General features: G+C 42.6%; 1 protein-coding gene and 1 long non-coding RNA gene across 2 annotated transcripts in view; one reads left to right on the top strand and one right to left on the bottom strand.

Moving 5' to 3' along the window:
- Nucleotides 1-379: 379 nt before the first annotated feature.
- LOC132002859 (uncharacterized) lies at nt 380-5,781 on the bottom strand. The gene is made up of 4 exons (XR_009400043.1): nt 5,739-5,781; nt 3,558-3,591; nt 2,338-2,428; nt 380-1,070 (listed from the first exon to the last, which is right to left on the bottom strand). It is a non-coding gene; the product is annotated as an uncharacterized LOC132002859 (long non-coding RNA).
- Nucleotides 5,782-11,452: 5,671 nt separating this feature from the next.
- Nucleotides 11,453-13,997, top strand: part of RB1 (RB transcriptional corepressor 1) — a 159,891-nt gene continuing 157,346 nt past the window's right edge. The window contains exon 1 of the mRNA XM_059378222.1: nt 11,453-12,905. Coding sequence (XP_059234205.1) covers nt 12,748-12,905 — 158 coding nt within the window. The 5' untranslated portion in view covers nt 11,453-12,747. The remainder of the gene's footprint in view (nt 12,906-13,997) is intronic.

Raw genomic sequence — 13,997 nt, 5'->3', positions numbered from 1 at the left:
GACGAATTTGCATGGTGTTTGCATGGCAATTTATGTCCATCACTTTAATTTAGCCGTGTCTTCGTATTTAAAGTAAATCTCTTATAAATAGCATATTATTATGTCTTGCTTTTTTTAGTACTGCCTTTCAACTGAAGTGTATTTTCTTTTCAGTTATATCTGCTTCCAGTTTTTTGGAGGTTAGTTACTATAGTGATTATAATATGCAGATCTAATGAATTGATATTAAGCAACTTTACATACAACATAAGAACCTCACAATAGTGATTGTATACATTTTTAAATTATAGATCATATCATTTTTTTATTACCAAACACCATACATAGTACAATTTTACAAACCTAATTTATTGTGTGAAAATAAAATTAATGAGGGGAAACTATCTTTGCATTATTCATCCTTTGCAACCATTTTCTATATGTGTATGCACTTCACTGCTCCTTCTGTGAACCTGCCATCACTCAGTATGAAATACAATTAATTGCTTAGTCTCGAGGGAGCATCTTTCAAGAGGTAATATAAGTGACCATTATCACAGAACAAGCTTCTGAGAAGAACAAAGAGAATTTAGATCCCCTTGTCAACATTTTTCCTCATGGAAGTTGAATCCCACACATTTCTGGGTTGTTCATGTGTAAGTACTGGCAGGTCCCGCAGCATCTCATTAGTCTTTTTCCAAAAGAAAAACTCCAGGGCAGGAGGTGAGACATAATATTGTTTGGTTATAAGGTGAGCTAACCATCCAGTTGTGCTAATGTGAAGTCTCTTGCCATAGCAGAACAGCCCACCAGGTGTTGGCTGTCACACGTTGGCTGGGACAAAACAAATGGCTACTAGTCCTGAGGCTGATGAGGCCAAGAGCATTAGAGTACAATGTTTGATAAAATGCATCCTTTTCACCACTCATTTTCATTCATGCTTCCCATTATATTCACCCGTATACTGCAATAGAAGCACTGATTTTTGTGAGTAGATCATTCCTTCACTTCCTCCCTCAGGGGGAAAGAACAAGTTCATTTCGTCACAGAGTCCTGTTCAAGATGATATCCAGCCACCATCTCTGGAAAGACTTAAGGCAAGAAGGTTAATGACACAAGGTAAAGTCCCTGCTGGTGAAGATAATATTAAGGTCATAATTGAAAGTCTTCATGTCTCTCTCCTCTACTCTTTTGTGCCCTCATGTCAGTCTATCACTGGCCAGTGTCTGTCAGCGGCGGGGAGGGGGGGGTAGGGATGGGGGTCGATGTCATAGATGAGGCAGCTCTTTGGCTAAGGACAGTTCTCAGTCAATACTCACAACAGCTGGGGGATGAGTGTGTGAGTAGGTAAAGGACATTTAAGCAAAGCACCAACAGCACTCATCCACTAAAAGGGGTTAATCCTACCTCTATTCTTTTTTCCTTGCCCCCTTATATTCTAGTTGCTGGGGAACATAGTACTATATATTAACTGTTGGTTCAGGGCATATACCATATTGTGGAGGGCATTCCTCAACTTTGCACTGTCTGGAGTATTTTGTTATGGGACAAAATCTGGCTAATACAGATGAGTTACGAGGTTAAGACCATTGGCTCCTGTGTTTGTTGTTTCCTCTCTTTTGTCATAAAAGATATTCTCTGGTCTGAGCCATTATTGTGAGAGAAACCATGTCAAAATCTTAGGCTTCCATACATTCTTGAATATTGGTCCTGGCGCTGAGGTCAAGGAAGGCAAATTCATGACTAGGTTAGGTACCAGTTCTGATAAGGATGCATTACTGCCTCCCCCAGGGTAGAAGTGTTCCAGTGTAATCAATCTGCTATCAAGTGGCCAACTGGTCTTCTCAAAGAGCAATGGCAATTAAAGGCTCAGTTTTGGTATCTGCAAGTGGCAAGTTGGGAATTCAGCAATGGCCATTAATCTAGCTAGATCAGAATTTTCTGGCCCATGCAATACTTCCATCACTGCCACCATGACGTCTCCATTCATAGATCCTCATGCTTGCTAGTTGATACCACAACACAAGTCATGTCGTTTACCTGGTGCCTGAGAATGCTCTCTTGGGAAATTAACATGAGACACAGAGATACTCTCATCCCCTCAGATCCATTCAAATTTTGTTTTCCAGACCAATCTGTCCCCAATATTTCAATCATTTTTTTTTTCAGGTCCTGAATCAATTAGCCAAGCCATTTCGCTCTGCCTAGAAGTTCCTGTATATCCATATCTATATCTTAGACAACTTCTTCCTAAGAAGTCAACAATCAAGGGTATTGCTCACACATCTTCCCAAGGGAAGATTTCCCACCATCACTGTACTGTGGGCACCAGGAGTGCATTTTTTTAATAACACTTACATCTTGTACCAAGCCAAGTGTAAACCAGGTCCAAGTTCTTTCCTTATCCATCTGTTGGTCTTAGAGAATCCCCTTAGGCCAAAGGACTGAACTGAGAGAGAAGTGTCAGTGCAAGAGAGGTTGGTGACATAAGAGTTTACATCATTTGTTTACACTTACTCATGACTTCTTAGTCCCTGCTTGCCTGATCCTGGATGTACCATATCCATTGTATAATGGGTTGATGCTGACAGACCTTATAGCCCAGAGAATAATAATCAGCTGGTGACAGGCTGCTTCTATTGCTTAGGCACTTTGTCTCCATTTGGGTCCTAGTAGAACAAACAGCTGATTTTTCAAATAGAGGCTAATTCTCTGTTGCAGAAGGTTTCCTTGCTATAGAACCTTAGGTGTATACCACCTATTGGGGCTCGCTGGAGATTCTATGTGTTGCTTATTCACTACAAACACCTCTCATACCATTGGATCTGCTGAATCATACAGCTTAAGTAGCTGGCCAGCTTGTACTGCACTTGGATTTCTTTCCTTTTTCTTTTTTAAAGATTTATTTATTTATTTGAGAGAGAGTACATACACACAGAGGAGGAAGGAGAAGTAGGCTCCCCGCTGAGTAGGGGGTTCAGTGCAGGACTTGATCCCAGGACCCCCAGATCATGACCTTAGCTGAAGGCAGATGGTTAACCAATTAAGCCATCCAGGTGTCCCCAGCTTGGATTTCATTTAGAGATGTCTCCTAATTTGGCACCCACTTGCTGTCTAAGTCACCTGATAAATGGGCTGGGGATATATTCAAAAACCAAAGAAGTCCACTAAGTGAAGAGTCTCTCTCCTAGTGGCAGGAGGTGATATTTTTACATTAAAGGTGATGTTTCCTGTGTTCCCATAATTTTGGAATGCTAAAAATGTCATTGACGTGGCATGTCCTTGGATTGCCTTAGAGTCTATCTTCCATTCTTCATCATGCATGTTTTACAAGACCATTTAGACTAATATTCAAAGTGGAATCTACAGACTGCTGCTGGTTGGTTAACTCTTGGTTACTGGTTCTTGCAAGGTGAATCATAAAATTGAAAATCTGTGTTTAGGACATTTTATAGCAATTGACATTGCTGTGACATCCAAGTACATGATCAGAAGCCTCATCTCATTAAGCAAGGTATTGATCATTTTAGCAACTGTCAAACTTGTGTGGTGATTCACATGTGCAGCAAGGTACTTACCAGTCAAATTCAGTGGTGATTTCCAAAAATACCGCTGCAAGACAGATTGGAAAAACAAACAAACAAACAAACAAAACTATGAGAAGCAATGATTTGGAGTACTTGGCCCTTTGTGCCCACTAGGACAGAGAACAGATGGGTTAAAATAGCCCTGAGGCAACTGCCTCTCTAAAGACAAAGTGCTTTTGATCCTTTCTAATGATAGAAATTCGGAAAAGCACATTAACCAGTTAATACCTATATACCAATGCCAAATCTATGTTGATCTGATCTAATGAAGAGACTACATGTAGTATGGAAGCTTCTACTGGGGCTTAATTTATGGTGGTCTACTATCACCTGCCACGATCCCATTTTTGTAAGGGTTAGATAGAAGAGTTGGTTGAATAGAGATATAAAAGAAACCACAAACTCTGCATCCTTTAAATATTTGATAGTGGTATAAGTCTTTGCATTTCTTCCTAAGATGCTGTCATGGTTCTGAATTACTAACCTGACTGAGGGTAATAGTGGCAGTTTTAACACCCTCTATATGGGCCATCCTACATAATGGCAATTGCTCCACAGGTCAGGGGACCAACATGAGGATTTTACCATCTGTTAAGGTCATCTGTCCTAATTATACAATCATTGATTTAACCACAGAATGTGTTCATAGACCTACTGGACTCACAATAAGTTGAAGTTGAGGCAAAACTTCACTGGTTTCCATTCTAATTAGAGAAATATGGTGGTGTCAGTGACAGTTTGGACACTGTATCTAACAATTCTTTTTTTTTTTTTTTTTAAGATTTTATTCATTTATTTGAGAGAGAGAGAGAGCGCTTGAGAGAGATCAGGAAGTGGGGGCGGGGGCACAGAGGGAGAAGCAAACTCCCCAATGAACAGGGAGCCTGATGCAGGACTCAATCCCAGGGCCCTGGGATCATGACTTGAGTCAAAGGCAGACACTTAACTGAGCCACCCAGGTGCCCTGTATCTAACAATCCTTGAAGACTCTGAGCATTTCCTTTTTTCCAGTGCACAGTTACCCTGGCTAATGGCCACACATCCTTTTGGAGAGCCACTTGCTTCAACAGTCTTTGCATGATTTACAGGCAAGAGAAGACTCTTTTCCTCTGGCAAAGTGGAGGTGCTGATTCCCGAGCCAGAGGGTTCAGGTTACTGATAGGTTGGAGCCAGTTCATACCAGCTTATAGGAGCCAATTGTGGGCATCACTTTTTAATTCTGTGTTCAGTGACATTATGTTGGTAGTCTGAAAGCGACTAAGGTGGGAGTGTTTATTCAATAGAAATTGGCTAATGCTACAAATCATGGTCCTTCCCTGCCAACCCCTCCCCTGAGAACTGGCTGCTAATCTTTTCCAGTATTCCACAGGTTCAGGGGAGAATTAGGAGATTCAATATTCTCAGACTCATCCATACAAATATCCCATCCTGGGTCTTAGATCACTTTGCTCCTTCAGGGTCCAGATGTGGACATAGGAGACCTTGTAAATCTATGCATTTTGTTGCTTTTTCAGCTCTGCTGCCTTCACAATCAGATTCTGGGCCTGATTTTAAGTATAGTTTGCTCTAAGCTACAGGAAATCAGTCTCTTACTTATTTTTTTTTTATTGAAGTACAGTTAACACACAATATTACATTAGTTTCAAGTGTATGACATAGTGATTTGACAGTTCTATACATTATGCAATGCTCACCATAAATGTAGTTACCATCTGTCACCATTCAACATAATTACAACAATACTGACTATATTCCCTATGCTGTACTTTTCATCCCTGACTTATTTATTTCATAACTGGAAAGTCCGTATCTCTTAATCCCCTTCACCTATGTTGCCATCACCCCACACCTCTCCCCTTGGGCAATAACTAGTTTGCTATCTATATTTATGAGTCTGGTTTTTTTTTTTTTTGTTTGTTTGTTTTGTGTTCTAGATTCCCAAAGAAAAAGGTTTCAGGGTTTTCTATGCTGTACAAAGAAAACCCTAAAGACCTCACCAAAAAAACTATTAGAACTGACAAATGAATTCAGTAAAATTATGGGACACAAAATTAATATACATAAATCTGTTGTTTCTATACACTAATAATGAACTAGCAGAAAGAGAAATTAACAAAACAATCCCATTTACAATTATATCGAAAAAAATAAAATACCTATGAATGAACTTACCAAAGAGGTGAAAGACTTGCTGCATCTGAGACACTGATGAAAGACACTGATGAAAGACCAAATAAACAATTGGAAAAGATGTACTATGCTCATGGATTGGAAGAATTAATATTGTTAAAATGTCCATGCTATCCAAAGCAATCTACAGATTTAATGTAATCTCTGTCAAAATACCAGTAGTATTTTTCACAGAATTAAAACAAATAATCTAAAATGTGTATGAACCTAGAAAAGACTTCAGATAGCCAAAGCAATCTTGAGAAAGAAGAACAAAGCTGGAGGTATCACAATCTCAGATTTCAAGCTACACTATAAAGCTATAGTAATGAAAATAATTTGGTACTGGCACAAAAATAGATCACTGGAACAGAACAGAAAGGCCAGTAATAAACCTATATGGTCAATTACCTGTGCCATTTAATGGTCAATTAATCTACAATTTATATGGTCAATTAATCTACAACAAAGGAAGAAAGTATATACAATGGGTAAAAGTCTCTTTAATAAATGGTACTGGTAAAACTGAAAAGCTACATTCTCCCCTCGCCCCCCAAAAAAGGTTGAACTGAATCACCTTCTTAAACCATACTCAAAAATAAACTCAAGGGGCACCTGGGTGGCTCAGTGGGTTAAAGCCTCTGCCTTCGGCTCAGGTCATGATCCCAGGGTCCTGGGATTGAGACCCACATCTGGCTCTCTGCTCACCTGGGAGACTGCTTCCCTCCCTCTCTCTCTGTCTGCCTCTCTGCCTACTTGAGATCTCTGTCTGCCAAATAAATAAATAAAATCTTAAAAAAAAAAACCCTTCAAAATGCAGTAAAACCTAAATATAAGACCTGAAACTGTCAAACTCCGAGATGAAAATCATAGGTAGTAATCTCTTGGATAGTGGCCTTAGCAACATTTTTCTGGATATGTCTCCCTGGGCAAGAAAGACAAAAGCAAAAATAATTTACATCAAAATTACAATCTTTTAAAAAAACTGCCAATGGAAGACTTCTGCCTTTCACAGCATGCCTTAAGGTGACAGTTGCCTGCCCTGAGGTATCATTTTCTTTTACAAAGGGTACATTTCCGGTAACAGAATCTACCCCAATCCCCAGAGTTATTATCCCCATACTGCTCAAGCATCACAGCCACGACACATTCCAATGTTCCACCTTCTACGTGCACGGCATCCTGATTAGCACAGGTGGGAAGCCTCAGTAGTTATGATCCCACTGTGTGGCCCCACTTACTACCTACATACCATGCTTTGTCTTTATTGCCATAAGACCAGTGATTAAGCCAACTCTAATATCCCATCCTGAATGTCTTCAGGACACTTTGGAGTCAAGTGTTTTAGCTTGGATTCTCTAGAAAATACAGACTGAATGCAATTTGAGAGAAATAGGAGTGAAGGTAAAGGGGAGTGGGCAGGGAAGGAGGCGAAACTAATACAATGATATCATTCCAAACTGGCACCACTTGGTATCAAGGCCATTTGATTGCTCAGCGTCATGGGTACATGCTAGGTATGAGGACACCCTAGCTAGCAGAACATATATAGATCTATTCTCAAGGACATGGCTGGCAGGTGAGCTATGCAGTTCTATAAGACTCCATTTAGAAAGGCATTGAGCTTGGTTTAATGTTCCACACTCACTATCTTGAAAATCTCAATAATTTGTGAAAAAGGGGCCTTGCATTTTCATTTTTCATTTTGCGACTAGCAAATTATGTTATCTGGCCCTGCTAATGTAAATTATAGTTTAGTAGGGGAACCAATCTATAGTCTCTCTCCTGAGGAATCTGAATTAGTGACATGGAGAGGGGATCATTGTGGCAGGAATTATAAAGAGATGAAAACTAACAATGTTCACAGAGGCAGGAAGTATGGGAGTCAGCTAGTGGATGGATGATAAGGTACAGGAGTGTAGCAGGAGGGACTCTTTATTTTTTAGTTTTTTGTCTCTTTTACTCCTCCCCTAAACTAATAAATAATCCTAAATAATTAAGGTAAACAAAATGGATCTCTGTTTCTTGAAATCTGAAAGAATCTAAGAGCATACACATATGGGGGTGATTTAAATCGTGGAAATAAAATACAGCAAATGGAGAAGAGAAGTGAGGACCTCTTAGACCAGTGTTATCTCACATATATGCCTTTCCTTTCTTTTTAATTTCATGAATTGATACTTCTGAAAAATGAAACTTTTTTTTTTTTCCAATTTTATTTAATTTAACAGAGAGAGATCACAAGTAGGCAGAGAGGCAGGCAGAGAGAGAGGGGGAAGCAGGCTCCCTGCTAGGCAGAGAGCCCTATGTGGGGCTTGATCCCAGGACCCTGGGATCATGACCTTAGCTGAAAGCAGAGGCTTTAACCCACTGAGCCACCCAGGTGCCCCTGAAAAATGAAACTTTTAAAAATACTTTAAAATGAAATGAAAATTAGAAAGGCACACCAATTACAGACTCACATTTTAAGTATTTTAAACAGATACAAAATTACATTTCAAAAAACATAGAACAAAATATTACATAGCATTAAAGAAAAAACTACAAAAACTACTTTTTTCACTGTTAAGTGTGCATATAGGTGATTAATATAAAGAGTTACTAATACATGGTTAGTTTTTAAATAATCCCATAGTCAAAAATCAAAAAGCTGGTAGTGAAGGAGTAATTTCCCATATTAAATGCTATATTTAATATTTAAAATTTGTCGGTAGTTACAGATTTTAACACAAATGAAAATGTTTCTTGCCTGTTAAATTATCTTAGCTAGGTTAGAGTGACGACAATGCCTCTAGCAGGAGATACTGTCTATCTAAACTGTTTTTATGTTTTACTCAGTAACACTCATAGTAGAGAAATTAGTCTCTCCAGGATATGTTTAAGGGAATGGAAGTGATTGGAAGACAATTTCAGCAAGCTGAGGACATTCACTTTTAATTTTTATCCAAAATAGAACAAATACTGTTTTAGTTTCAAAATTCATCTTCCTTATCAGTAATAGTACCGGTTTTTCTTATCAGTTCTAAAAATGTGTCCTATTAAGCTAGAGTTGCATTTAAAGTATACTTCGATTAAACAAATGGATTCTGGGGGCACTTGGGTGGCTCAGCGCTTTAAGCCTCTGCCTTTGGCTCAGGTCATGGTCTCAGGATCCTGGGATTAAGACCCACATGGAGCTCTCTGCTCAGTGGAGAGCCAGCTCCCCCCCGCCCCCCCGCCTGCCTCTCTGCCTGCTTGTGCTCTCTCTCTTTTTGTCAAATAAATAAATAAATATTAAAAAAAAAAAAAGAAATGGATTCTGGATCCATGAATTCCCTATGTGTGGAGATTTTTTCATGGAAAATAAAAATGCTACATGTTTTATCAAACTCACAATTAGTTTTCTTATATTTTATATATGAATGCTGATGAATTTTGATGTCTGATGCTTTATCAGACAATTATGATTTTAGTACTTTACTGTGAGTTTTGGCTATGGACTCAGTAGAAGGGGGATGCTACTTCTGAGCAAAAATAGTAAAAACACTTGGATCTTTAATTCTTTAGAATCACTTCTCTGGCCATTGTTTGGGTTGCTACTACTATTACTAACATAGTACTGACACGTGTCTTTTCTTGACAATAGGACAGTAAGGTTTATTTCATCACCTATAATTTAGGGCTAGAAACAAATGACACAAATTTAGCTTCCCTAATATAGCTATGAATTTCAAAAACCAGGCTTGATTAAAAATTAAAATGACTGTAAATATAACAAGTTAGAAAAGTAAACAAATATTTACACTTTCACAGATTTTTATTCACTTTGGGGTTACAGTTAATGAACTAACTTTAAAATTTTATTCCTTATAACGTGGTCCTACTGCACAGACCAAGGACACAGCTATGCCACCTACAATCACGTAAGTTGCAAAACACCTGAACTGTTCCATATTCTGTTTAATGAGAGGTGTTCAAAGATCATGTGCCTGGATATAGCTGAAATATTAAATTGCTGAAAATGCTGCTAAGCACTTACTCTTAATTTCTGTGCTCATTTCCTTGTAGATGAGACATAAGCAAACTGGCAGTGGTCCAAGGAACACACGTTGAGTCATGCTGCTCTAGGGAAACTGCACTGAAGACAGGGAGAAAACCAGGGAGGAGTTTATAAAGGAACAGAAGGGAGGAGGAAAAAAAGCGACCATGGATTTATGGAAGACTAGGGAAGTTTTAAGAAAGAGGATGTGGTTAACTGTGTTAACTGCAAGAAAGGTCAAGTAGAGTGAACATCAGAAAACAGTCACTGAATGAACAAGTAGGACATGGGTAACCAGAGAAGCTGTTGGCCTGGGCATTTGGAGGTACCTTCAGGCCCGGCTCAGCAGGGGCGTGGGTGTCATCCACCTTCCGGAAAGGAAAGGAAGGGCTGGGTGGTGGCCGCCACTGAGCCGGGGCTGGGCCTAAGGGGAGAGCTGGTGCCATCTGCCCGGCTGGCTTGGAGCCCGAGGGCCCACCAACTAACTGCGTTTACATGACTTCAGTGTTGAACCCCGATTATAATGTCTGTGATTTCACTGTTGGAGGAAGATCGGGAAAAGAATCTTTTAATAATCTGTAGAATTTCTAATATTTCTTTGGTTGTGCAACAGAAAGCTGTGTGTGTGGGAGGGGATATAAAACTTCTGATCGACCCAATTGTTCCTGAGTTATGTGTAAGGGTTTTAAATGTAGTGGAGTACATAGTTAAATTAATCCATGATAACGACACACATCCTTTTATAAATTGAGAAATCTCTCTTTGATTTATCACAATTGTGGCAAATCCAGAGGTTGATAACCTGAGTTTAAAGAAAGTCATATCTACATACAGAGTTTACTTCAGTTTCCAGAATTTTCCTCTGCTCTTCTGGCCTCTCTACTTTTAGCAAACAAGCATTTACTGCGTGGCTAACACTTCTGGCTACTATATGTCTACAACGATGCCTAATATTTGGTCTCCACCCTGAAAGGGCTCATTGGACAAATATTATCAGTCATAATGCTTTCTGGTGTAAACAACTGAAAACTCCAGCTCAGTTGAGGTCACCTCCATCATTGGTCAAATCAGAACTGATTTGTCACAGAGGATGCAGATGTTTTGGTATTACTTACTGTAACATCATTAACATTTCTGCCTTATCCTCAGGTCAGCTTGTCTTAAGTCACAATGGCCAGAGTAATTGCTTCAGTGTCACATTCTCATGATAACAGTTAAAGGAAGAAGAACTGTGTCATCTCTGTATCTCATTTATCAGGCTGCCAGCAGACAATCTTTGATCTTGCAAAACTGCATCCTGAGCTCCTGCCTACACTAATCCCTGGCAAGGTGAAAAGGATTATCACTTTGATGCTATTCATTCTTTGCAGCTGGGCTGGGTTTGGGCCCTACTTCCTGACAAACTTTAGGCCCCCAAGAGATGGTTTCTGAATGTAGGACAGACTGGCTGTTGAGTAGGCCAACGACAGCCAACCCTTTTCACATCCTGACATATATATCATGGTATATACAGAAAATGGTAATCCATTGTACAACTGGCCAAGATAAACCCAAGAAGTTTGCAGCCCTGACTTGACTGAAGGGTCCTGCTGCCTCAACCCTGGTCAGCTATTCCAAGGATGAGGGGGTTCACATCAGAACACAGCTATGTTTTATTCACAGTGCCTCAAGTGGCAAGTTCTGACTGGGCAATCCACTGGGTCTGCCGAAGAGAGAAAAACACGTTTTCACACTAGACAATCTATTATTATAGTAAATGTCATGAGAGAAGAGACACAGTTTCTAAACCAATGTTGGATGGTGTTAAGCTCTTCCAGCAAGCTCTTCTCAGAGGTCTTTGTGCCTTTGCGCATGCTCTTTTCTTGGTGCATTCTTCTTTTCTTTCTTTTTTTTTTTTTTAAGATTTTATTTATTCATTTCTCTCTCTCTCTCACACAGACACCCACACACACACAGCACAAGCAACGGGGAGATGCAGGCAGAGGGAGAAGCAGGCTCCCCGCGGATCAGTGAGCACTACGGGAGGGGAGCGGGGCGGTGTGTGTGTGGGGGGGGGGGGGCTCCATCCTAGGACCCAGGGTTAAGATAGGTAAAATGGCCAGCACAATCCCTGGTACATAGCAAGGCAAACTTGCTATGTACATACCTGGCAAAGTTCTATTCAGGAGCCACGGCTTCTCTGAAGTTGCCCCTTAGACATTTCGACGGTGCTTCCCCTTTTTACACCGCTATTAAAACATTTATCAACACTATAATTTTTTCTGTACCCACTCCCCCACTCCCCTTCTGTAAACAGTGACCCTAAACGGCAAGTAATTGTTCTACACCTTGTATCTCCCAGTGACCGTCAAAATTCACTTTTTACGAGGTGTTCCACGAACGTTTGTTTTTGTTTTGGCCGATTCTGCCTAACGGATTGGGCGGGAGGAGCGTGGTGGCGAGGGAGGGCGCCGCCCACGGAGGGAGAGGGGCGTGCCCGCCCAGGGTGCACACGCTTGATATTCCCGGCGGGGCCCGAGTGGCGGCCCCAGATCAGCCCACAGATAAAAATGGGGCCCAATCTCACCCCCCAGACTGTGCGGTGCCCCGTTACCGGCACCCAGGCCTGAAGAGGAGAGTTTCGAGTAGAGACACGTCCGGGCGGCGGCGGCTGCCGCAGGAAGGCTGTCTCGGCCCAGGCCGGGGGTCCACGCCCAGCCCCGCCGACCTCGCGCCCCCGCCCAGCGCACCGCTCCGCGCCCCGGTTCCCTCCCGACGCCGGCGGGCCCGGGAGCTTCGCGGACGTGACGCCGGGGGCGGAAGTGACGTTTTCCCGCGGTTGGACGCGGCGCTCGGTTGCCGGGCGGGGGAGGGCTCGTCCGGTTTTTCTCAGGGGACGTTCAAATTATTTTTGTAACGGGAGTCAGGAGAGGACGGGGCGTGCCCCGACGTGCGCGCGTCCTCCTTTCCCGGCCCTTCGCCACCAGTCACTGGCTCCTGCCCTGGGGGGGAGTCATGCCGCCCAAAACCCCCCGGAGAGCAGCAGCAGCAGCAGCCGCCGCCGCTGCCGCCGCCGCCGCCGCCGCAGCGGCCGCCGAACCCCCACCGCCGCCGCCGCCTCCTGAGGAGGACCCCGAGCAGGACAGTGGCCCCGAGGACCTGCCTCTGCCCAGGTAAGCGAGCAGAGCCCCGGCGGCCGCGGCTAGAGAAGGGCGCCCCGAGAGTGCGTCCGGGCTGGCGCCCCGGCGTCTAGGCGGGGGCGCGTCTCCGCCGGCGGCGGCGTCCGAGCGAGAGGAGGGTGCTCCCGTGTCCCCCACCACCGCGGAGCGCCTGGAGGAGGGTGACAGGGGTCTGGGTTCGGGAGCGAGGAGAGGGAAGCCGGGGAGGGTCTGGGCTCCAGCTTGACAGGTGTCGGGCGGGTGGGGCTCGGGTCCCTGAGCAAAGTGACAGGTGCCGCCTTTCCTCCTTTAGGCGGAAAGGCTTGCAGGCGGCGGGTGATTTCGAGGCCCCATGAAAGGCAAAAAAAGAAAAACGACTGACTAGTGTCTGATGGAGAGTTTGTGTCCTATTGAGATTTGTAGTTTTTCGGTGGCCGTTTGACTTTCTGTTTTGGTCTACTGCGATGCAACAGCTGGAAGTGTTTTCCTCTGGGCGTGCACTGCATCCGAAGCCCCGGGCTGAGAGAGGCCAGCCAGGAAAGCCGTCGGACGTGAAGTGCAGGGTCCTGCCTGTCAGTTGCCCCCAGGGTATTCGGCTGAGGTGTTTTGTGGCGCTCCCTTTTAACCGTGCTTTGGGGATTCAGAACCATCCGTAGTTACTGGGGGAACATAACTTTTGAGAGGAACTGGTGTATGGGAAAAAGTTTTGTAACTTAAAAGTTCCTCAACTTTTTCTTTTATCCCCATTGTATAAAACTCTTGTATATTATTAATCTTCAGGATTTTTCATTTTTGCTTTCATTTTGCCTTTGAGCCAGGAAACAACTTTGTGTCCTCTCGTTTTGTTTTGTTTGGGTACAAAGTTAGTGATGGTCTTGTGCTCACATGACACAACCCCCCCCCCCACCCCTCCACAAGTGGTATCTAAATTTAGGCGAGTCCATGATAATGCAGTAGAACATGACAAGGGGGTATTTATTCCATTGCAACATTCTATTTTTCTTGATTGCGATACTTTTTATGGTTAAGAAGCTAAGATTAAAAGAGTATGATTGCCATTATTATTGTCCGCACTGGTTCTACTTTGAGACTACATATCGATTTCGG

The sequence above is a fragment of the Mustela nigripes genome, chromosome 15 (genome assembly GCF_022355385.1).
Source record: "Mustela nigripes isolate SB6536 chromosome 15, MUSNIG.SB6536, whole genome shotgun sequence".
Taxonomy (NCBI): domain Eukaryota; kingdom Metazoa; phylum Chordata; class Mammalia; order Carnivora; family Mustelidae; genus Mustela; species Mustela nigripes.
This window is presented reverse-complemented; position numbering and strand designations above follow the sequence as displayed.